The 24483-nt window shown below is 37.4% G+C and overlaps 1 protein-coding gene across 1 annotated transcript in view; it reads left to right on the top strand.

Moving 5' to 3' along the window:
- Positions 1–24483, top strand: part of LOC135198613 (transcription activator BRG1-like) — a 264106-nt gene that overhangs the window by 209754 nt on the left and 29869 nt on the right. The window contains 1 exon segment of the mRNA XM_064226363.1: positions 17508–17531. Coding sequence (XP_064082433.1) covers positions 17508–17531 — 24 coding nt within the window.

Genomic DNA, 24483 nt, shown 5'->3' on the forward strand with positions numbered 1-24483 from the left:
CTCAAGTGCTGATGTCACATTCAGGATGGTTAGTGACGTCATAAACATGGCACCTGCCATGATATCACGGCTGTGACTTGCACACAGACTTGCTTCTTTGAAGTAAAAGAGTACAACTACGCTTTCTGATTCAGTGACGCATGTTTTTGGGAAAAATTGCAAGCATTAGGAGAAATAACAAACATACAAGTGGTGCAAGTCTTTTCTTCTTGTTCTTCCGCTTAGACATCAACACAAGCTTTGATGATGTTGATGTCAGTGTGTTTTCCAATCAGGTGTTGGGAAATAAGGGACTTCGTGGCTGATCCTTGTGCCAAGAGGAGAATAGTTTCTTCTCCATCTTTGAGCCAGGATTATCACATCCCTTTTTATAAGAAAGCACAAGAGCTAGTTGTAAATGTCGAAACAAGGTGATTGAATGGAACCCTTGGTTGCCCTAGTGGGGGCCTTGTGAAAGATTCGGAGAACGGTACTTCTGACTGATCCTCGTGCCAAGGGGAGAAGAATAATTCTTTTCATCTTCGAGCCAGGACTGTCGCATCCTTGTAAAACTTAACAATGCCACACCATTTTGGATCTCTTTGTCGTGGCTACAAGAGTACCATCAACAAGCAAGCTTTCCATCTTGCGTGATGACGTCATAGCCAAAATGGTGGCATTCGTGACGCCACGACAGTCTACTGCCTCTCTTCTTCGGTGACGACAAATATAAGTACGCTTTCATATTCAGGAGCACGCACTTAAGGAGAAATTTGAAAGATTTAGAAGTGAAATTGAAAAGACTTGCAAGATGGAAAGGCATGAATCTTCGTCGGCTTTGTGATCTTGTTTTTTTTCTTGTAGGCTAAGCCATGGCGATGCCTGTGCATGCTCCAGTTAAATGTTGGAATAAGGGTCTTTGTAACAGATCCCCATGCCAAGTGGAGAAGAATCATTTCTTCTTCATCTTTGAGCTGGGTGATCATATATTGTATAATTGTTATGGGTATAGATAAGTGTGATTATATATTGTATAATTGTTATGGGTATTTTATGCATTGTTGAAATATGGTGGGTGTCCTATAATATAGACAACATGTGGTAGATTCTAGAAGGTGTCTGTTGATGTATTTAGTTGTGTTGACGTCATAGGCTGTGACGTCATAGACAGATGGCGGCGGCGTCGGCAGGATTTGTAAACAATAACACGGGGCAGTAGAAAGCAACGTGTTGGTGGTGTGTGGTTTGGTAGGGGAGAGCTCTCTGTCTGGTAGGAGTTGTTTTTTTGGGTGGGTCGTAAGTCTTGTGGTGCTGGTGTTTTAAGGTGATTTCTGGAGTGTACTGGAGTTGGAGAAAGCGTACAGGTGGGTAGATTATTCATTTTTATAGAGAAAGAAAGGATTTAGGCTAGGCCAAAATTCAAACTGGTAGCAGAGCGTGGTTGATCAAAGATGCCTGGATCCGACAGTGAACAAAGGGAGACTACTAGATGGAGAAGGGAATGTCCTAGGTTTTAGCGGGATACAAGAAGAATAACAAAAGAATGGAAAGGTCAAGCCGAAGATTGGCTATTGTTGTATGGAGAAGATACAAAATACCCGGCGATAGAAATGAGAATGAGCTTAAAAGGGAAAGCCCGAGAGCTAGTGGAAGCATTAGATAAGATAAACTTACTGGTACAGAGGGTCAAAGTTAATCCTAGAGAAACTAGATAAAGCCTATCTAAAAGACTCGGTAATGGAGAATTACGGTAGAATAAAAAGATACCTTCTAATAAGAAGAGAATCTAGTGAAAATATGGCGGACTATTTAATTAGATACGAGAAGGCAGCATCTGAGTGTGAAAGAGCAATGGGGAAAAAAAGGCGCGCTTGAAGGCGAAGTCAAGGGGTTATCATGTAATAGAGCAAGGCAAATCTCACGGAAAATCAAAAACAAATGTATTATCGGACTTGTGGGCAAGAAAAGCTAGAGTACGGAACAGTGTCGCAAACAATGAAAAGACTATTTGAGGATTAGGGACTAAAGAGGACTGGGAATGGTGGGGTTCGTCAGAAGGCAATGCCAGTTCTGGGAGAGGGAGGGAAAACAAAGATATCGGGGAAGATGGAACCGAGGAAGGGGTGGTAGAAATCCTATAAACAAAGAAGGAAGGTAACAGTATGTGCAATATGCAGCTCAGAATGGCATTGGGCTAGGGGATTTTGTCCTCAGAATTTCATAATAGGAAGAAAACTGAAACAGACTAGAAGAAAATAAGTGAAAAACAGAAAAATGGGACAGAAGAAGAAGTTTATGTAGGAGAAGTTAATAAAATAGTGGAAGCATCATGGGGGAGGTGGTTGATGCAATTTTGGACACAGGGTGTAAATCAACAGTTTGCGGGGAATTGTGACTAGCACGTATTGTCCATGGATTTGAGTCGGAAGAGTTTTTTTTTTTTTTTTTTTTTTTGAGGAGAATGAGGGACACTAGGACAGAGGTCTAATAAAGTGTTTAATTTTGGTGAGACATCTTATAAGTCCCAGAGGAATAGAAAATACCTGTGATACTAAAAACAGAAAGTTTTATTTGAAGACGGAAAATTCTGCAAGGGTGATATACCCTGGCTGATAGGTAAGCAAACCATGAGTAAAATGGGTATGACCCTAAATTTGAAAGAAAATTGTGTCATAGTAGAAGTATTAGGGGGAATGAAAGTAGAGTTAAGAGAAGACGAACAGGGTCATTTAAGAGTGCCTATAAGGAGGAGGAAGGTAGAAGAATTATTACTGGAGGGTTGGAAGGGAAAGAATCCGAGGGAAATTAAGAACACAATGAAGAAATACATTTACAGTTTTGGTCATGGAAGTGGAGATAAAATATGGAAGCTAACAGAGGAAGCACAATGGAGTAATGGGTTTAATCGAAAAAGAAAAGAGGAAATAAGAAAGTTACTAACGGAACTGATTAAAATTGTGAGGTTTGTAAAAAATACAAAAGAAACCCCGCCAAACCGGTAGTAGGCTTTTCTTGGAGTAAAACGTTCAATGAAGTCGTAGCGATGGATGTGGGAGAGATAGAAGAGAGAAAGTTCTTGGTAATAGTGGATATGGCAACGAGATATTGGCAGGCCTGTTGGATAAAGATAAGAACCAGAAACTATAATAAAGATACTTTTTGAGTGCTGGTTTGCTATATTTGGAGCACCCTCCAAAATATTGTCATATAATGGGGGAGAATTTCAAAAATGAAAAAGTAAGGATGGATGGCAGAAAAATGGGAAAATTTAAAGTATTATCCCACCGCACAGAATCTCCGTGGAGCAACGGATTATGTGAAAAGACGTAGGCATGATCAAGGGAAGTGTAAGGAAGATGATGGAGGAAGAGGAAGTAGATTGGTCCCTAGCTTTGAAATGGGTAGTGAGTGCTAGGGAACTGTTTAATGAATAATGGAGGTTTCTCTCCCAACCAATTAGTTATTTGGAAAAAACCCTTCACTGCCTAACCTAATAGGAGAAGAAAGTTCTAGTCCTGCAAGCAGAGAAAAAGGGATGGAAGAGGGTATGGTAAGGGACACACTGAATGCAATGCACAAGGCCAGAGAAGCATTTATAAAAAATGAGTCCTGTAATAAAATAAGAATAGCGCTAAACAAAACATCAGAGAACATAAATTTGAAGAAGCAGTGGTAGGAGATGAGGTATTCTATAAGAGGGAAAATGAAAATGAATGGAGAGGACCTGCTCAGGTAGTGGGAGTATCGGGGAAAACAATAATAGTCAAAACATGGGGATCTTTAAGAGAAGTAGCTAGGAATACATGTGACCAAGGATTCCAACGACGATCACCAGATACAGAAGAGATATCGGCTAGAATAGATAAATCCCATGGGGTGAAAGGTAGGTCAGATGGCCCAAATGAAGGGAAAGTAGATTGGCTGGAAGGAGAGGAGATAATGGGTGAGAGAAGGAATGCAGACACAGAGAGACTATAGAAAGAGGTGATAGAGGAAACAGTGGAAGATAACGGGCAAAGTGGGTCAATAGAAGCGAGTTAATGGAAGAGATACCAAAATTCAAAAAGGGAAATAGAGTTAGGGCTATAAACAATGATACAGGACAAGTAGAAGAATGGACTATTTTAGGTCTTGCAGGAAAAAGATCAAGCCAAGCATGGGCTGATTCGTACAATATACGAGACTCACAGTCAGGTGACAAAGGTGGGTTAACTTGAGGGATTGTTATAGTCAGGTAGAAAAAATTGAAGATGAAGAGGAGGTGTTGCTGGGATTTGAAAATAGAAGCATAATGGAAGCTAAAGAAAAACGAACTTCTAAGTTGAGAGATAACCAGGTATATGAGGAGGTAAATGATGTTGGACAAAAAGCTATATCTACAAGATGGATAGTAACTGAAAAGTAGGGGGGAAAGAGGGGGGTAAAGGATCTGTAAAGCAAGATTGGTAGCTAGGGGTTTTGAAGAAGAATGGCTTGAGTGGGAAAAGGATGCTCCACATGCAATGCTGAAATTTTAAAATTCTGTCTAACCATAATAAAGGTGTTGGAAAAATTGAATTGTTATACATTGGATGTCAAAAACTGCATATTTACAAGGTGACGAGATACAAAGAGAAGTGTACTTGAAGCCACCAAGGGAAGATGGTTGGAGGGGATTATGGAAGTTGAAGAAACAGTCTATGGGCTCAGGATGCGCAAAAGCATGGTATTGTAAAGTGGTGAAAGTAGTGAAGGATCTTCAAGGTGAGAGAAGTAGACTAGAACCTAATATATTCTTTTGGAAAAAGAACAATAAATTGGAAGGCATTTTGTGTACACACGTAGATGATTTTTGCTACGGAGGAACTGAAGGATTCTTAAAGGTAAAAACGATTGGGAGATTGAAAGGGAAATTGCAAGTAGGAGAACAAGAGAGGGTAAAAAAGGTTGCAAGTATATAGGAGTCGTAAATAGATCAGAAGGAGAATAGATTTTCCCTTAAATCAGTGGCCAGTATATAAATTCCATAAGGAACCAGAGGCTAGAAGATATACGGGTAATAGAGTGCTAGCAGAACAAAAAGAGTTAACAGAGTACAGATCAGTGGTAGGACAGCTGAATTGGGTATCACTACCACGATGCCAGAAATATCATATGAATATTAGCGAATTAAGTAAAGCATTTAAAGAAGGAACAACTCAGGATATGAAGAAACTTATTAAAATTGTGAGAAAAACTAAGAGCATGATGGGCGAAGTTACAATAAGTGAGATGGAAGAAAGAAAGGTTTATTGGGAAGCCTATGCAGACGCTTCATTTGAAACATAGAAGATGGCCATACTCAACTGGGTTATATTATTTCTTTGACAGATGGGAAGAGGAGAGTCCCATATGGTGGAAGTCTAGGAAATCCAGGAGAGTGGCAAAATCCACCATTGAGGCTGAAGCCCTGAGTGTTGGGGAAGCTGTAGAAGGATTGATATATTTCAAGCATTTGTGGGAAGAGGTAGTAGAGGAGAATTTAGAAGCCTTGGTTAACACTGATAGTAAAACACTAATGACCGCCATCAAATCGAGCACTGGTGTAAGTAGCAAGAGATTAAAAATAGATATTGCTGCAATAAGGGAAACCATTGAATCCGGGGAAATAAAGGAGGTGAGATGGATAAAAGGAAAGGAGCAAGTGGCTGATGTATTAACTAAAGCAGGAGTTTCAGGGGAATGTATTAGAAATTATGTAGAGGGTAAAGAGTTGGAGGACGAAGGAAATTAAGAGGGGAATACTAGGTTAGGAAACAGTCGGAGGGGAGGGAGAAAGAGATAAGTGTGATTATATATTGTAATAATTGTTAGGGTATTTTTATGCATTGTTGAAATATGGTGGGTGTCCTATATATAGACAACATGTGGTAGATTCTAGAAGGTGTCTGTTGATGTATTTAAGTTGTGTTGTGACGTCATAGGCTGTGACGTCATAGACAAGATGGCGGCGGCGTCGGCAGGATGTAAACAATAACACGGGGCAGTAGAAGACGTGTGGTGGTGTGTGGTTGGTAGGGGAGAGCTCTCTGTCTGGTAGAGTTGTTTTTTGGGTCGTAAGTCTTGTGGTGCTGGTGTTTAAAGGTGATTTCTGGAGTGTACTGGAGTTGGAGAAAGCGTACAGGTGGGTAGATTATTCATTTTTATAGAGAAAGAAAGGAGTTAGGCTAGGCCAAAATTCAAAACTGGGGACTGTCACATCCCTCCAAAGAAGAAAGCTCAAGCATTAGTTATTAGCTCAGTCTACTCTAGACGGTTGATGTCTAGGTTTTCAACAGTCCAGTGATAGGTTGTGAGAATGATGACAGCTGTAGAGCTGTGACGGATGTAAGAACTAGGATGGCTGTAAGAACTATGACAGTCGGTAGGACTATGGCTGCCGTAATGACTATGCCGGCCAGAGGAGGCGACTGTGAAAACGGTGATGGCCATAGAAGGCGTTCGTAAGAACTATAACGACTGGTTCCCATGAGAACAAGAACGGTCAGGAAAGAAGTGTCAAAGAGCCCTATTCAACAGAAACAAGAGAGTCCGATGACGGCAGGAAGGCAAGAACCTGTGACGTTACAGGGATGAACTTATATTGGGCAATTTAAGAAGGCGTCTGTTCATAGAATTTTGAGAGATGGTACATTGTTACGACAAACCACTTTCAATGCCCTTTACATGAAGGATGTTGCCTGGTAGTCCTTGGACACATTTTCTTTGGGTCCTTTGGTGGTTGCTCAACAAATTGTGTAACTCATCCAACAGCTCTGGTAGGTCAGTTAGTATCTGGTCTAAGATGACAATATGAATGTGAAATGAATGAGATAACTGGTCTATTTCCTTTTCAAATTTCTTTCTCCTCCTTTACTTATGGGCAGTAAGAAGGGAGTACCGTCATAAGCTGAAACGAACAAGATACCGGTGAGTGAAGTACGCTTACTGTTAGATTTATCATCAGTGTAAGATACCTATCAGTAGCAAGATAATCCTCTTTAGCAAGGGGGAGAGAAATGGTAACAAACTTACATAAGTAGATGGGCTGGTTTGTTAGTAGAACAGATAGATTATCTTCCTCAGAGGCAATGAACTATGGCATTGTATAGAAACCCAGAAGTCTGAAGACTGAGGGTTTGTTTTTTATGTGAAAAAATGACAAATTTTTAATCAATTTGTATTTTTCATAAATAACAAACCTGAAATCTTCACATACAAAGGCCCACCTCTAACCTCCTCTCTAACAGCTAGCCTGGGTTGGAAGAATAACTAACATGGTCACAGGTTGAAGAGGGGAATGTGGCTGGCTCCACATGACTCGTGACCAAGCACAAATGTCAATAGTCCCTTGCGTACACAATTTTTAACTTTACCGGTTTCCAGCTGGCACCAAGTTATTTATCCTAATGTTAAGACCTCTGGTTTGAATACAAATTTATTGAAAATTTGTCTTTTTTATCTCTTACTACTTACTCCAGTACTTAAAAATTTGTCCTTTGTAATCTCTTCCTACTTACCCCAGTACTCTATTTTATTGCAGTCATTAGTGTTTTACTATCAGTATTAACCAATGCTTCTAATTTTCTCCCTCTTACCTATCTCTTCCCACAAATGTTTGAAATATATCAATCCTTCTATGGCCTCCCCCACACTCAGAGCTTCTGCCTCAATGATGGATTTTGCTACTCTTGGGATTTTTTGGACTTTACCAAATGGGACTTCTCTTACCATCTGTCAAGGATATAACATAAGCCAATTGAGTATGGCCATCTTCTATAGTCCCAAATGAAGGATCTGCATAGGCTTCCCAATAATTTTTTTTTCTAACTCAGTAATTATAACTTCTCCCATTAGGTTCTTAGTTTTTCTCACAATTTTAATGAGCTTTTCCATATCTTGAGTCATTCTTTCATTAAAAGCTTTTCTTCAATTCACTAACGTATGATATTTCTGTCTTGGTATGTAGCGATACCCAGTTCAACTGTCCTACCTCTGATCTATACTCTGTTAACTCCTTTTGTCCGAACACTATTTGTAAATCTTCTAGCTTCTGGTTCTCTTACGGAATTTATATACTGCCACTGATTAAGACAAATTCCAGTTTCCTTATGCTCTACTATTACTCCTATATACTTTAAAACTTTTACTTCGTTGTTCTCCTATTTGCAATTTTCTTTTCAATTTCCCAATGGTTTCTTTAAAAATCCTTCAGTTCCTCCGTAGCAAAAATCATCTACCTGTGTACGCAAATTACCATTGTTCATATATGGAACAAACCTTCGGTCTTAACATTAGGATTTACTAGCGCCAAGCTGGAAACCGGTAGAATTAAAATTACACTTGTGAGATCCAGGGACTATTAGCATCTATACCAGGTCACGGGGCATGTATACCCAGAATGCCCACAGCGACCTGTGACCCACCAGTTATTTTCCTACCGCCTTTAAGATAAGACGTGTTTACTGTCTATCTGATTTAAAGCCGGTTTTCAGTTTGCCCGTTTTTTTTTTTTTTTTTTTTTTTTTTTTTTTTTTTATCCATTTCATTTTTCATTTCTTATTACTTTTTCTTTCTCCGAGTGTGCTCAAGTGTGAGTGTGGTCGGTAAGATTTCCCTAATATATTCGAGAAATGGATAAGGTGGCAAACTCCCAGCCAGTTGTAGAGACTTACCTCCCTCCAATAAGTAAGTCTATCCTAATGTTAAGACCGAAGGTTTGTTCCGTATATGAACAAATACCAAATTTGTAACTAATTTGTATTTTTCATAACTAACAAACCTGAGGCCTTAACAGGTAAAGGCCCACCTCGAACCACCCCTCTAGCAGTCTAAACTGGGTTAGAAATATAACTGGTGGGTCACAGGTAGCCGTGGGCATTCTGGTTATACATGCCCCGTGACCTGGTATAGATGCCAATAGTCCCTGGATCTCACATGTGTAATTTTAATTCTACTGGTTTCCAGCTTGGCGCTAGTAAATCCTAATGTTAAGACCTCAGGTTTGTTAGTTATGAAAAATACAAATTAGTTACAAATTTGGTATTTTTATTGTCTTTAGTCCAAAAGAATATATTAGGTTCTAGTCTACTTCTCTCACCTTTGAGCTCCTCCACTACTTTTATCACCTTACAGTACCATGCTTTTGCTGCATCCTTAAGCCCATGAACAGCTTTCTTCATTTTCCATAATCCACTCCAACTATCTTCACTAGGGGGTTGTTATTATTATTAATAGGGGTTAGTTTTTCCAGACCTCCGAGTCTCAAGTAGACTCTTCTCGGGCTGGTAACTAGGTGGTTGTAAATATACTTCTCTTTGTATTTCATCACCTTGTAAATATGCAGTTTTTATATTAATGTATATTTCCAATATTTCAATTTTATTATTGTCAAACAAAATGTTAAAATTTTAGCATTGCATGTAGGAGTGTCTTTTTCCCATTCAGCATTTCTTCTTCAAAACTTCTTGCTAACAATCTTGCCTTACATATCCTTTTCCTCCCTTTTTACCTTTTCTGTTCCTATCCATCTTGTGGATATAGCTTTTTGTCTGATTTTATTATTATTTTTTTTTTTATTTAAGGATATTCTTACATGCCTATTGCTACAACTTCTTTAAGTGTATTACTCCAAGAAAATCCTACTACTGGCTTATCTGGGTTTCTTTTGTATCATTTACATACCTCACCACTTGCAATCAAGTCTGTTAATAACTTTTTTATTTCGTTCTTTTCTTTCTGTGCTGCTTTTGATAGTTCCTCCTCAAAATTAGTATTCTTAAGTGACCATGTTTGTCTTCTCTTAACTTTACCTTCATTTTCCCTAGTAATTCTATTATAACCCAATTTTCTTTCAAATTTATGGTCATATCCATCCATTTTACTTACGGTTTTCTTACCTTTTAACCACGGTACATTACCCTGCCAAATTTCTGTCATCAAATAAAACTTTTTGTTTTCCAATATCTGGTATTTCCATTACTCCTTTTGACTTTTATGATGACTCACCAAAACTAATATTTTATCAGACTCTGTCTTAGTATCCTTCATTCTCCTCAACTCTTCCTGACTCAAACCCATGACAATGCATGCTGGTCACAATTCCTACAAACTGTTGAATTACATTCTGTGTCTAAAATTACATCAACCTCTTCCTCTATTTTACTGACTTCTCCTTCATAAACTTTTTCTTTGCCAGTTTCTGTTTTCTGCTTTTCTTCTTGTTTTGTTTCTGTTTTCTTCTTCTTTTGAAAATTCTGAGGACAATCCGTAGCCCAATGCCATTCCGATTTACATATTGCAATGGTTTTCCCTCTCTGTCCCAGAATTCGCATTGCCTTTTGATCCCCACCATGACCCTTCCTCTTTATTCCCTAATCCCTCAAATACTCTTTATTATCTGTTATTGTTTTTGATATGCTGTGAGATTTGCTTGTTCCAGTACATGAAAACCTTTAGTTTCTCCTTCAAGCATGCTTTTCCTCATCACTGTTACACTTTTCATAACTAATTAAAAAATTTCTCTTTTCACTAGATTCTCTTCTTATTTTGAAATAGTTTTTCATTTTACTTTAATTCTGCATTAGCGTATCTTATTCTTATCTCTATCCCCCTGATATTTCACTTCTCCACACACCACAAGGAAGTCTTCGACTTGTCTTCTCCATTCTTTATACGATCCCTGTACCCTGCTAAATTTCCAACAATCCCTTCTCCATCTTATCCTATTGTTCACTATTGGATATATCCAACTTTAAGTGACCACGCTCTGTTACCATATGAATATTTTCTTAGCCTAATCCTTCTTATATGAAACAATCATACATTCTACCCGACTTTTCACATTCCTCAGTCCCAGTACATTATAATCCAGCTTAAGAATTTAACAACACCACAACAAGACTTATAACCCACAAATTCTTATAAGACTTCTCTCCTACCAAACCAAACACCAAATCGGTCTATTGTTCTCCCCGCTCTGTTTTGTTTACATTTCCTCCCAATGCGGCCATCACCTTGTCTTCTATGAGGTCACAACTCAATTTCAATACACATAAGACATTTTCTAAAATCAAACTTGTTTACCATACATTGAACAATGGCCACATTTCACCAATATAGAAAATAAAAATAAAATAAGTTGACTTTAAACTGATACATAATCAACAAGTACTTAGGTCAAAATCATAAACTGCTCTTATATAATGTTTTATGCTAATTAGCCTGACTGTCTTACCTTTGTTTCTAATGTTGAAGACCAATATATGTAGAAAATGGAAAATTCTGAAGATTCCTCCTTTCCAAAGCATTTTGTCACACAAGACTAGAGTTTTACAAAAACCAGAACCATGAAATAGAGAAAAGTAAGATGTCTGACCCAACACATCCATTTTGATTTTTTTTGGGGGGGTGGGGGTGTCAAAATTGGAAGATTCCTGGTTCTAATATCAGATACAAGTATCACTGTTAAAATTTGAGCACACCAACATTAATTTGTCTCGGGTAAAATAAAGCAATTAGTTGATCAAAGCAACTACAATTCAGCTTCAGGAATTTACTTATCAACTACAAAAATCAATAATACAAATGTCGGTGAATGTAACTTGAAGATACAGTTTTTAATTCTTTAGAAACTTATTAGTCAGAAATTCATTGTACACCAAACCAAATTAGTGTATTCTGACAGAATAGAGGATATTGACCTTATATTCCCAGATTCCACTAATGTAAAATATGCTCTCACTATGCTCATCAAAAAAGGTTTTCCAGTGATCTAAAATGTTGTGTCTATAAAACCACTAGAACCCCAAAAGGAAATTGAAACTACTGTGGGCAAGATCTTTTGCCTTTAAGCCATTTACAAGCAATGGATTATAATGAAAACCTAGCTTTATAGACAAGTGAGATTAAGGGAGTATATAATTATTTTAATTATTACGGAGGTCAGTTTATTTGAGGTAGCCTTTCAAATTAGGAATAACAGGCTTAAATTAACTCCGGTACTGTTTAACCAAGGAGACGAATTGGACATGAACAATAATTATTATTGAGTGTTTTAGTTTTTCCTTTGAACCTGCTTCGAATTTGATTTGGAGAATGTTGTCAAACATGCACCAGCTTGGACATGAGTTTGAATTCTTTTCGTTTGGAAGTGTTATTAATGCAGATTCTAAGAAATGTATATGGACTTATAATTACATCTTAATATACCACTGGAGGATCAATCTGTTCAGTGTACTTTTTAAATTCGGTGCACAAACAGCATTATTAATTTTTTTAGGCTAGCTGTAACTGCATATTTACGTTGATTAATTCTGACACGATGTGTTTTGGTACTCTGTTGGGTTTCTGTAATACTGATGTAAGGGGAATGCTGTTGGGTTTCTCTAATTACTGATGGAAGGGAAAGGCAAACCATGTAATGGATGCAGTTGTATTGAAGTTTACTGCATTTTTAAAGCACTGATGTAAGTGAAAAGTAAACAGAAATTGATGCGGTTGTATTGAAAAGTAAATTTTGTGGTTGGAATGTAAAATGGTAATACTACTCTACTGAACTGGATTGTAAAAGGGAAAACTGATAGCATTGCCTCTTATCATAGGTCAAGGGAAGGAATTGCCGTCTGTTGCTGTCATCACTTGATAATTTGTCATGTAGTGCTAGTTGTTTTCTATAATTTTTTATCATGATTTAGGTAATTATTTGTAACTATCTATAAGGTTACCAAAGAAAGGGGTGATCAATGAGTGAAATTGTATTGATTCTTGAAAATTTTACTACAGTCTCATGCCATACAAAACTACACATAGATGAAATTCACGATCATCTTATTTGATGCTTATACTTTGACACTTTTTATCCATTTAAGGTCTGCAGGATTTTATATACTTACTAACAGAATTTTATTGTATTGTAATGGTATTCCACATCAGGTATTAAGAATATTTTACTCTATAAATTTTGTTTTATATGAACAATAACTGATGGTGCAATGTGAATAATGTACCGTTGATATTGTAGATTATTTGAGATGAATCTTACTCGCTGTTAAATTTAGCTATATCTCCCCGCCGATTAGGTGAGTCAGCATTCAAACAAAAAATCGAATGGCTGCCCGGAGGACTGTCTAGTTTACCTGTTCTCCACCAGGTGTGTTTCGAATGTTTTAGCTCTTGTCAGAATATTCCTTGCCACCATTGTGGCTAGGCGATTGTTGGTATTCTATGAAGTTTGGCTGTTTTACACCTGTTTACGGAATTGTAATTTCATTTTCCTAATAGTATATCTTCCAATGGAAGCAAAACCAATAACATCAGGCTATGTAGGAATGTTTTTGATGTAACCAGGATGTTGAAATTGAAAGTTGATCAACATTCCTTTGTACATACTTGCAAGGGACAGAGTGTGATCTTGGAACTACTAGATGTGAAGAATGTAGGGAATTGTTCTGAGAAATTTATGCCTGAGTATGTCAGATATAGGAAAGACGGGAAACTAATAGATTGCGAAAGCAATTAGTTAGGTCAGGACTTAAACCTGTCAGGCTATCCCTAATCAGACTAGGCATTTTAGTAGGCTAGTATTGACTTCTTTTGTAGCTCCTCCTTCTGCTCCCCATTCGGTTCAGGAAAAGCGTAACGAAAAGTTGTTAGAACATTAAACCTATTTTTAGTTCTAATACCAGTTGAACTGAGTTTTGTGACCCTCGTCTGTATGTAACCCGAGCCTAGGACTGCCCTGCGAAAGTTGGTAGTGTCCGCTGCCAGTGAACTGGGTCGGTTCTCGGGACGATGGGATTTTGTACCCTCCAATACCTACTTTGCCCTTGTCATGATCTGAATCTCATTTAAAGTGTTTGCCAAAGGAACGTTAAAGTGATTGCCTAGGACTGTTAAAGCAATTGCCAAGGACCGTTAAAGCATTTGCATAAGGACTGTTTCGGTAAGCGTTAATGCTTGCTCAGTAGGCGCATTGTGTCGCCTTCAACACCTAGTTTTAGGTGTTAGCATGCATAGGTTTAATAATATATAATATAGGTATAGATATTTTATTTAGATGATAATGTATCTGTAGTGAGTTTGTTTGTTTGTTATTCCTTTTTTTTTTTTTTTTTTTTTTTTTGTAATGCTTGTGTTTGTTCTTTACTTGCTTCCTCTTCGGCTATTGGCAAATCTCTTACTACTGCCTCGTTTAACCCTTAAACACTGAAGTGGTATTTTAAAAATCGCGTCCCATATGCCGGCGGCGTTCACGAGTGAGCGCCGAAGCGGATTTTTTTTTTTTAGCAAGCTTAGTTTTCAAGATTAAGAGTTCATTTTTGGCTCCCTTTTTTGTCATTGGCTGAAGTTTAGTATGCAACCATCAGAAATGAAAATAAGTATCATTATCATATATATTGGGATATATGACAGCGCGAAAAAAAATTTCATATAATTGTATGCAAATCGTTCTGTGAGCAAAAGGTTAAAGCTAAAGAGTTAATTTTTTTACGTTGTATTGTACACTAAATTGTGATCATTTTGGTATATAACACATTGTAAAACGATCAAGGCAACACAGAGAAAATATTATCACAAAATGATGCATGAATTCGTAACGCGTGATGTAAAAAAAAGTTTTTTCAAAAATTCACCATAAATCAAAATATTGTGCTAGAGACTTCCCGTTTGTTGCAAAATGAAGGTAATTGATTGAATATTGCTAGACTGTAAGTGTTATAGCTTACAATTACAGTTTTCGACCATTTCGGTTGAGTTAATGTTGACGAAGGACAAATTTTTTCTATATCATTATTTATATGAAAATATTTCAAAACTGATAAAAGGTACAACCATGGGTTGTTTATTGTTGTATTTACATGAAATTGCGCACATTTTCATATATAAAACTTTATGTAATGGCTAATTTAACCCTTAAACGCCGAAGCGGTAAAAAAAAAAATTTTGTCTCCCGTGTGCCGGAGATGTTTCAGAGTGAGCGCGGAAGCGGAAAAAATATTTTTTTCAAAAAATCACAGCGTGCTTAGTTTTCAAGATTAAGAGTTCATTTTTGGCTCCTTTATTTGTCATTGGCTGAAATTTAGTATGCAACCATCAGAAATGTAAAAAATTATCATTATCATATATAAATAATGCGATATATGATAGCGCAAAAACGAAATTTCATATATAATTGTATTCAAATCGCGTTGTGCGCAAAATGGTTAAAGGTAACAAGTTACTTTTTTTCGTTGTAATGTACACTAAATTGCGATCATTTTGGTATATAACAACATTGTAAAACGATTAAAGCAACACAGAGAAAATTTTATCACAAAATAATGCATGAATTCGTAAACGCGCTGTCGTAACCAAAATATTTTTTCAAAAATTCACCATAAATCTAAATATTGTCCTAGAGACTTCCAATTTCTTTCAAAATGAAGATAAATGATTGAATATTACTATACTGTAAGAGTATTAGCTTACAATTGCAGTTTTCGACCATATCTGACGAGTTAAAGTTGACCGAATGTCGAATTTTTATATATATACGTATATTTTTTTGTTTTATGCAATTATTTTGGAAATAAGAAAAAGCTACAACCTTCAAATATTTTTTCGTTTTATTCTACATGAAATTGCGCACATTTTCATATATAAAACTCTATGAAATGCTAATATGAAAATGGAGCAAATATTCCGAGAATGGGACGTAGCATTTCGGAGATTTGTGGCGGAGAATCCGCATGCAGAGGGAAGGAAAGATTTTTTTTTAAATTCACCATAAATTTAAATATTTTGCTAGAGACTTTGAATTTGTTTCAAGATGAAGATAAATGACTAAATATTACTAGACTGTAAGAGTTTTAGCTTACAATTGCGTTTTTCGACCATTTCGGTAGAGTCAAAGTTGACCGAACGTGGTTTTTTTTCTATTTATCGTGATTTATATGCAAATATTTCAAAAATGAGAAAAAAGCTACAACCTTCAATTATTTGTTGTTGTATTCTACATGAAATTGCGCACATTTTCATATATAAAACTTTATGTAACGGCTAATTTAAAATGGTGCAAACATTACCACAATCGCACGTATGATTTTTTTCGGAAGAGTTACCGCGCAGCGGACGTAAAAAAAGAAAATGATATTTTTTTTCATAAATTCACCATAAATCGAATATTGTGCTAGAGACTTCCAATTTGTTGCAAAATGAAGGTAAATGCTTGAATATTACTAGAATATAAGCGTTTTTAGCTTACAATTGCATTTTCGACCATTTCGGTAGAGTCAAGTTGACCGAAGGTTGAAATTTTGGCAATTATCGTTATTTATATGAAAATATCTCAAAACTGATAAAAGCTACAACCATGGGTTATTTTTAGTTGTATTGTGCATAAAATTGCGCACATTTCCATATATAAAACTTTATATAACGGCTAATTTAAAATGGTGCAAACATTACCACAATCGCATGTATGATTTTTTTTTGGAAGAGTTACCGCGCGGACGTAAGGAAAAACAGTTTTTTCATAAATTCACCATAAATCGAAAATATTGTGCTAGAGACTTCCAATTAGTTGCAAAATTAAGGTAAATGATTGAATATTACTAAAATATAAGAGTTTTAGCTTACAATTGCGTTTTTCGACCATTTCGGTAGAGTCAAAGTTGACCGAAGGTTGAAATTTTGGCAATTATCTTTTTTTATATGAAAATATCTCAAAACTGATAAAAGCTACAATATGAGTATTTTATTGTTGTATTCTACATAAAAATGTGCACATTTTCATATATAATACTTCATGTAACGGCTAATTTACAATGGTACAAAAATTATGTCAAAGTGACGAAATAATTTCCGAGATGTGTCACAGATACTTTTTAGTGCGGCAAGAAAGAAATTCGTGCTTGCGCACCTGTGTAACGATTGTAAACAAAACAACACCTTGATCCGTGAATAACTCCCAGCATCCCCCAAGGTGCGTGATTCAAAGTTTTAGGCTGGTAGCCCTATAAGTATTTTTCCGCGAATTTTAAAAAAAAATTTTGTGAGTCAACGTAAAATACGTCCAGTCGGCACACGGGAGACAAAATATGTTGACGTAAAATACGTCCAGTCGGCGTAAGAGGGTTAAGGAGAATTCTGACGAGCTAAAACATTCGAAACACACCTGGTGGAGAACAGGTGACAGTCATCCGGGCAGCCATTAAATTTTTTGTTTGAATGCCGACTCGCCTAATCGGCAGGGAGATATAGCTAAATTTAACAGTAGGTAAGTATCCAAATAATAAATTTTATTATGAAAATTTATATTATTTTCTTTCTGCGAGCTATGAATTACTGCATTCTGAAATACTTTTTTAGCTGTTTATACACCTAAAGTTATATTGTAGAGAACTTTTATACCCATTTAGTGTAGAGAAGTTGTTTCGAAAGGAACTATTGATGCACATGTGATCCTTTGGAAATTGGAAAGCCATCCATTATAAGTGAAGGTGAATTGTATATAACAGTCTGTATTGGCATTTTATTACCATTTCATGCAGGCAGTTGAAGAGGATGGGAAGGAGGTAAGGGGTAAAAGGATATGGAATGGTATTATTTATTTTGTTATATGTTATGAAACCTCAGTTTACACTAATAATTTTAGATGCTGCCATTTGTTTTATTGTGCTGGTTTTCCTCTGGCTTCGCAACTGATTTTAGCTTATCTAGACAAGGATCTAAGCTTATGGGGGCGCCGCTTTTTGTTTGGTTGGAAAAAGGGGGGCCCCGTATTAAAGCTTTTGCTGGATATAAAGTAAATTGTCTTATGGGCATGGATATTTTAAACAACTGAAATGGCTTACTGAAACTTATTTGTGGGAAATTTTTTGGAGGGTTTAGTTGAATATTATATTGCTTCTCCTGCACCTTAGCTCAAAGCAGAATGCTGTTGCCATATGTGTTAAACTTTGTTGCGCTGGGTATGAATAGGCTTTCATCTCTACAGATTGGTTTTGTTTGAATGATATTACATGTGTGATGTTTGTATTCTTGCTGTATGTTTTTGAGTTAAAGACAATTTTTTTTGCTTCAGATGGATTTTGATACATTTGTAGTATCCTTAACTGATTTAACTTGAATTATGTTTAAGGCTTATTTTGGTAGTCAGTGATAAATATGTTTGTGTGTTAATGTTGTTGAAAAAATTGGTTAGGTTACATACAGTTGGTTTCTGGGAATGCTTTGCTGTGGATCAGTAAGGCCAAATTTTTAAGATTATTGTGATTGATTTTTTGTGAGTGTAAGGAACAAGGAATGCGAAACGGCATCACTTCTTTGTTTTACCCTTTAAGATGATGACGACTAACCAGTAACAGCTTGGCTTTATATAGAATTTTGGGTGTCTTTGTCATTTGTATTACTTGGTAGAAGAAGGGTAATTCGTAACTTAGTTTATAATAATTTTTTTTTTGTAGTGTGGCTTTTCACTGTTTACCTTATAACTTTTTGTATTATGTTTGTAAGCTATTCATATGTCTCTTTTGTAATTTTCTCTCTTTCAGCATGTTAGAAATTCATTTTGGAAAGTTAATCCTAAGTTGAAACAATTTTATGAAATAGTTTTTATGTTTGTTTTTTCTGTTATGGAAAACAGTTAAAATACAGAGATGTTGAGAGCTGATGATTAAGTTTGAGTAAAGAGCATCTTATAAGAGGTAATTTATAGTACAGTTTTAATGTGGATTTGTAGAAAAATTGTACTGCTCACGTTGTCATATAGCAAGTCTTCATCAATTGCTAAGTTACATTTTTCAGAATACTGGCATTAAATCCATTGTAATGAAATTTGAATTCTGTATGCCAATAAGTCTACTTATATCTTTAAAAGCACCTCTAGGCTTTTCCAGTGGTTGTTATGACATGACCTTTGAGGCTATAAAAATTGAAACTTCAGAATGTAATTCAAATTTATTTAATTTTTTTTGTAGTATTGACATATTCAAAGCTAATTTTCATCAGGTGCATATATTTTGAACTATCAAAACTGAAGAGTTTATTGGAGGAATTAACCAGGCATGTTTTTAACCATTTTCTTGCATGTGTTATCTGCTTGAAGCATACTTTTTCTGATTAGGAGATGTAGCTTAAGAAGTATCATATGGGATGTTAATGATTAAACTCTTTGGTTATTATCCTTGTTCAAGACTAGACTAGAAAATTTCTAGCCATTTTGCATTCATGAAATGCAAAATTTGTTTTTTGAGAGGTAGGAGATAAGTTAGTTAATAGTAACGAGAAGAGATGGTAGTTGATCGGAGTTTTAGGTAGAGTTGGTTTGCATCTTATGGTTTTACCCTTTTTATATTTAAATTTTGAACTGTTATTACATACTGTTCCTATCCATAATTGTTACCGTATAACATTAAAGTATAGTGTGTGGTGTCTTGAATTATTTTTTTAAATTTGATTGAATTATTGGATACTATTAGTCATTGCTTTTCTTGATATTAATGTGCTAGCTTTATGAGATTTATTTGTTGTAACTCATTGGTATGGCTATACTACCTAATGATGATAATAATAATAATTATAATAATAATAAAAATACTGTTAAAGAGAATGGCAGAATTAATAGAGTTGATTTTATATATTTTTTTTTCTATTTTTATTACAATCCGCTTCTCTGGCTCAGCAATGTTTTTGAATAACTGGCCAATATTCATATTGGGAATTTCTAGAAATGAAAAGAATGCATTAAAACAGGATCCCAGGTTCAGGTCAAGCAGGGGTTGTGATCAGTGCCGGTATTATTCCATAGGCGTAGTTCAATTCCAGGCCAGGTTCACCTATGGTTACAGCTGGTGTTGATGCTGGTATAGATGGTGTTCATGTGACGTTTCAACCTCCTCGCAGGTCATCTTCTAGATGACTTGGTAGAAGGAGTGTAGCAAGAGTGTCTGAATTCTCATTGGTCGGGCCGGCCTTGGGCAAAGTTAGGTGGTTGCGGAGATTCTGTTTTGCAAACAGCATAATAGTGTGCCTGAGGATGGACTCAGGAGTTCTGTCTGTAGTGGGAGTCCTATTTTCCTGGGGGGCTCCTGATTATCTGGCACTGTCAGGGGGTCGTTCGCTGCTCTCTGGGTGGTGGTGGGAAGGAGAAATGTTTCCTGAGTGATATTTAAATTAGTTTTCTCCTTTCCTGAATGGAGGGCTTCCAGGAAGCACAGATGTTGGGGATCCGTTGTTTGGTCTATGATCTCGATATTAGGGATAATATCACTTCTTTTTATCTGTTCATTATGGGCAGTCCTGGTATAGTTTTTGAAGACAATCGGAACCCAAGGTAGAGGGGACTACATACACACAAAATCACCCTATGGCACTCCTGATACTAATTGATGAATCATTGGAATGAAGGAGACACAGGAACACCAGAGTTAGCATCAGGGAGAGTGACCAAAGGAGAGGGAGCAGCCAAATCGTCCAGATGAGATGAAGAAAACCCCTCCCAAGAGGGAAGAGTCGAAACTGCGATGTTCCTTCTTCCTATAAGACAACCTCCACTGCGACTTAGGCCAGGCATGACATTCCAGGCAGGGAGGCCAGGCATGACATTCCGGGCAGGGATTTGTCACTGTACAAAAGTTAGCTCTGCACCTACTGCAAGTTGTGTCAAAAACCTAGAGCACGGGAACCCCTGAATACCTGGGCAGAAAAACCTGCTTGGTAGGAGAGCAAAGTGTAAGTGTCAATTTCCTAAGATGGTTAGGAAGAGACTCGTGCATCACGAGGTTGAATGCTCAGCCTCTAACCAGCTTTCACCTTGTACATGTAGGCCTTGCCAGATCTCACAGATGTCTTGCTTTCCAATCTCAGATTGTTTTAACCGGTTACCAGCTGGCATTTGGAAAATATCCTATTGTTAAGACTGAAGGTTTGTTCCGCATATGAACAATATGGCTCCTCCTTGGGCATGGCAGGAGATTCTCTTGGAGAAATGCATGGCGGTCATACCAATGTATTTGCTGAGACATCCTCGGACCAGACATGTGTATCGGTAGACCACACTTGTCGTCATCAATGGATCCTGCAAGGGGGCCGAAGGTAGATACCAATAGTCCCTGGATCTCACAAGCTTAATTTTAATTCTACCAATTTCCAGCTTGGCGCTAGTATTATCCTAATGTTAAGACCTCAGGTTTGTTAGTTATGAAAAATACAAATTGGTTAAAAATTTGTCATTTCTCATCACCAGACTGCTCTTCTTCATTTTATAATATATTATGAGCTTAAATCTTTTTGTCTGGGTCGGTGGGCTGATGTTTTCCTCGATGAAGGTTTTGAATGCTTGCTCGTCCTCCTTGTACCTCCGGTGGAAGTGCCCCTTGTAGAAAAGCTTGATAGGCTCTGAAACGTTGGGGTGGGGTTCCTGGTGGTACCAGGGAATGCTAAATCCCATAAGCAAGAGAACCCCCTTCGCCCTGAAGGATGTGTCACTTTGATGGATGTAGAGTCCCTGTTTGCCAACATCCCCGTTGACGAGACCATACAATATATCTTGGACAGGGTTTACAGGGACTCTGACACTCCATCCTTGAACATCCCTAAGCATGCCCTTTGAGCCCTGCAGGAAATCTGTGCCAAGAAGCCTCACCGTAACTACATGTACCTCCCCTTCCTTAATGTCCTTGTCGAACAGCAAGATTGTGGATTTAGCACGAAGGTGTACACGAAGCCAATGAACCTGGGAATGTGCATGAATGGTGAGAGTGAGTGCTCTGAGAGGTATAAGTGCTCCACATCAGCCCCTTTGTCAGAAGGGCCCCCTCACACTGCTCCTTGAATGATACACACTGAGTTGGAGCGCGCAGCCCAAGTCGTCATCGACAACGGACACACCAATTGTCCCGTTGATGAATCTTTATGGAAGAATATGGAAGCCTGGTGCCACCAGGAACCTGCTGCGACATTCCAGAGCCCATCAAGTTTTTCTACAAGGGGGGACGAGCAAGTCCTCAAAAACATCATTGAGGAAAACATTGCCCCACCAACCCAGACAGAAAAATTAAGCTTGTAATATATTATAAAACAAAGAAGATGAGCAGCCTGGTGATGAGAAACAACCCTTTAGCCCCCTGCAGGATCCCTTGAAGAAGATGAGTGTGGTCTACTGATACACATCCCCGGTCCGAGGATGCTTCAGGAAATACATCGGTATGACCTCCATGGATTTCTCCAAGCAAATCTCATGCCATGCCCAAGAAGGAGCCATATTTAACCATACCAGGACTGCCCATAAGAAATGAATAAAAAGAAATATTATCCCTAATATTGAGGAGATCATAGGCGAGACAACAGATCCCCGATGTATGCGTCTCATGGAAGACCTCCATATAGGAGAGGAGAGACCTAATTTAAACATCATTCAGGAAACTTCTCTCCTTCCCACCACCGTCCGGAGAGCAGCGAGCTCCCCCCGACAATGCCAGGTAATCAGAACTCCTGACATCCATCCCCAGGCACACTACTATGCCGCTAGCACAACAGAATCTCTGCGACCATCGGTACGAGATCCCCAACTTCGCCCAACACTGGCCCGACCAATGAGAATTCAACTCTTGTTCTAAGCCGCTATAAATACTGTCACACAGACTTTTGCTACAGTCCTTCTACTGATCCATCCTGAAGATGACCTATGAGGAGGTCGAAATGTCACATGAACACCATCTATGCCAGCATCAACACCAGCTGTAAACCAAAGACAACCCCTGCTTGACCTGAACTTGAGATCCTGTTTTAATAAAATAAAAGATCACCTTCAGCATTTTTTTAATTTTTAGAAATTCCCAATATAAATATTGGCCAGTTACTCAGATTCTAAGAAAAATAGAAAAAATAATATATAAAATCAACTCTCTTAATTCTGCCATTGTCTTTAACAGTATTTGCTTAAAAGAGGGTCTTTTATAAAAAAATAGAAATAATAATAATAATTAGGGGAGTAGAATTGAATATTATAGCTGTTTCAACGGCATTTAATTTATACAGTCTTTTCTCTATAGTACTTATATTTTTTCATCAGCATGTAGCTGGTATATCGGGTTTCATAACGATGTAGTATAAAGATTTCAGTTGCCTTAGGTTTATTTCCTCTAACATGTCAACAACGCACAAGCAGTCATCTATGACAGTATAATACAGTAAGTGAATTAAGATATGTGATGTACAGGTTTTTATAGCAGGCAAAGCATTTATAATCGGTGGGTTGGTCAGTAGGCAAGAATTTTAATTGGTTGTAGGTTGGTGATGAAATCTGTCCCTGAGGCATTAAGGTCTCCAAGGTCCATCTGGTATTGTTGGCGGGGGGTGATGTTGGTCCGGGTGCCCCCTCTAGGGTTGTAGGTATTATAAACCATCCGGGTGATGTCATTGGCTCTCTCTCTCTCTCTCTCTCTCTCTCTCTCTCTCTCTCTCTCTCTCTCTCTCTCTCTCTCTCTCTCTATTGCTTCTTTTAATTATTCTTGCAAAATGTTATTAAATTTGATTTTATCAACCTCTGCCTTCTTTGACCATTTTGGTTTCCTCAAGGGACTCCTGTCTCTCCTCCTTCAATCCCAGACGGCCGCGGGTCATTTTCACCAAACAGTTAGTAAATTGTTCAAGGAAAGAAAATTTTTCAAAAATTTACTTTGTATAATGTAGTTTTAATACTTTACACTCTTAATTCAACTTTTGAACACTAATAATAGAAAGATTTTGAAAAGGAGGACTTTTTTGGTTGGTTGGAACGAATTGCCCTGATTTAAATGGCTTTGGGAAAGCACAAAACAACCAAAGTGTTAAAAAATATTTAAAAAAAATTATATGCACTATAAATATTTAGAGGATGAAAAGGATATCAGGAAATAATTAAGGAAAATGTCTGTCCCACTGTAGATGGGGATAAAATTAGCCTCATAACTTATTATAAAAACATGAAAACCAGCCAGCTGCTTCTTTAAAACAATCTAGCAGCCCCAAAAACTTCTTTGAAGAGGAGGAGTGTCATCTATGAATTCACATGCCTGGTGGAAGGATGCCACCACTCCTACATTGGGATGACCACTACCAGACTCTCTTAAGTGTTTCTCCTGCCACCTTCAAGAAGGGGTCAGTTTTAATTAATAGAGAAAACTACAACAGAAGACCAGAAATAGCTGAGCTCATAAAGAACAGAAATTTTTTACCAAACACTGAACCGACAATATTTATGGTCTCTCAAGGCAGTGCATATATTAGAAAAAAACCAAGCATCAACCCAGTGAAGGAAACAATTTCTCCCCACTATTATAAGGAGAAACACAAGAAACCAATGGACAACAAATACCATCACGAGAGAGAGAAAGAGAGGGAGAGCCAGAAGCTGATGGCAAGTCACCTGGATGCTTTATAATACCTACCACCCTAGTAGGGGGTACCCGAACCAGCACCCACCCCCAGCCAACAACACCAGATGAACCTAGGAGATCTCAATGCCTCAGTGACAGATTTAGTCAT

The sequence above is a fragment of the Macrobrachium nipponense genome, chromosome 23, assembly GCF_015104395.2.
Source record: "Macrobrachium nipponense isolate FS-2020 chromosome 23, ASM1510439v2, whole genome shotgun sequence".
In the NCBI taxonomy this organism is placed as follows: Eukaryota; Metazoa; Arthropoda; class Malacostraca; order Decapoda; family Palaemonidae; genus Macrobrachium; species Macrobrachium nipponense.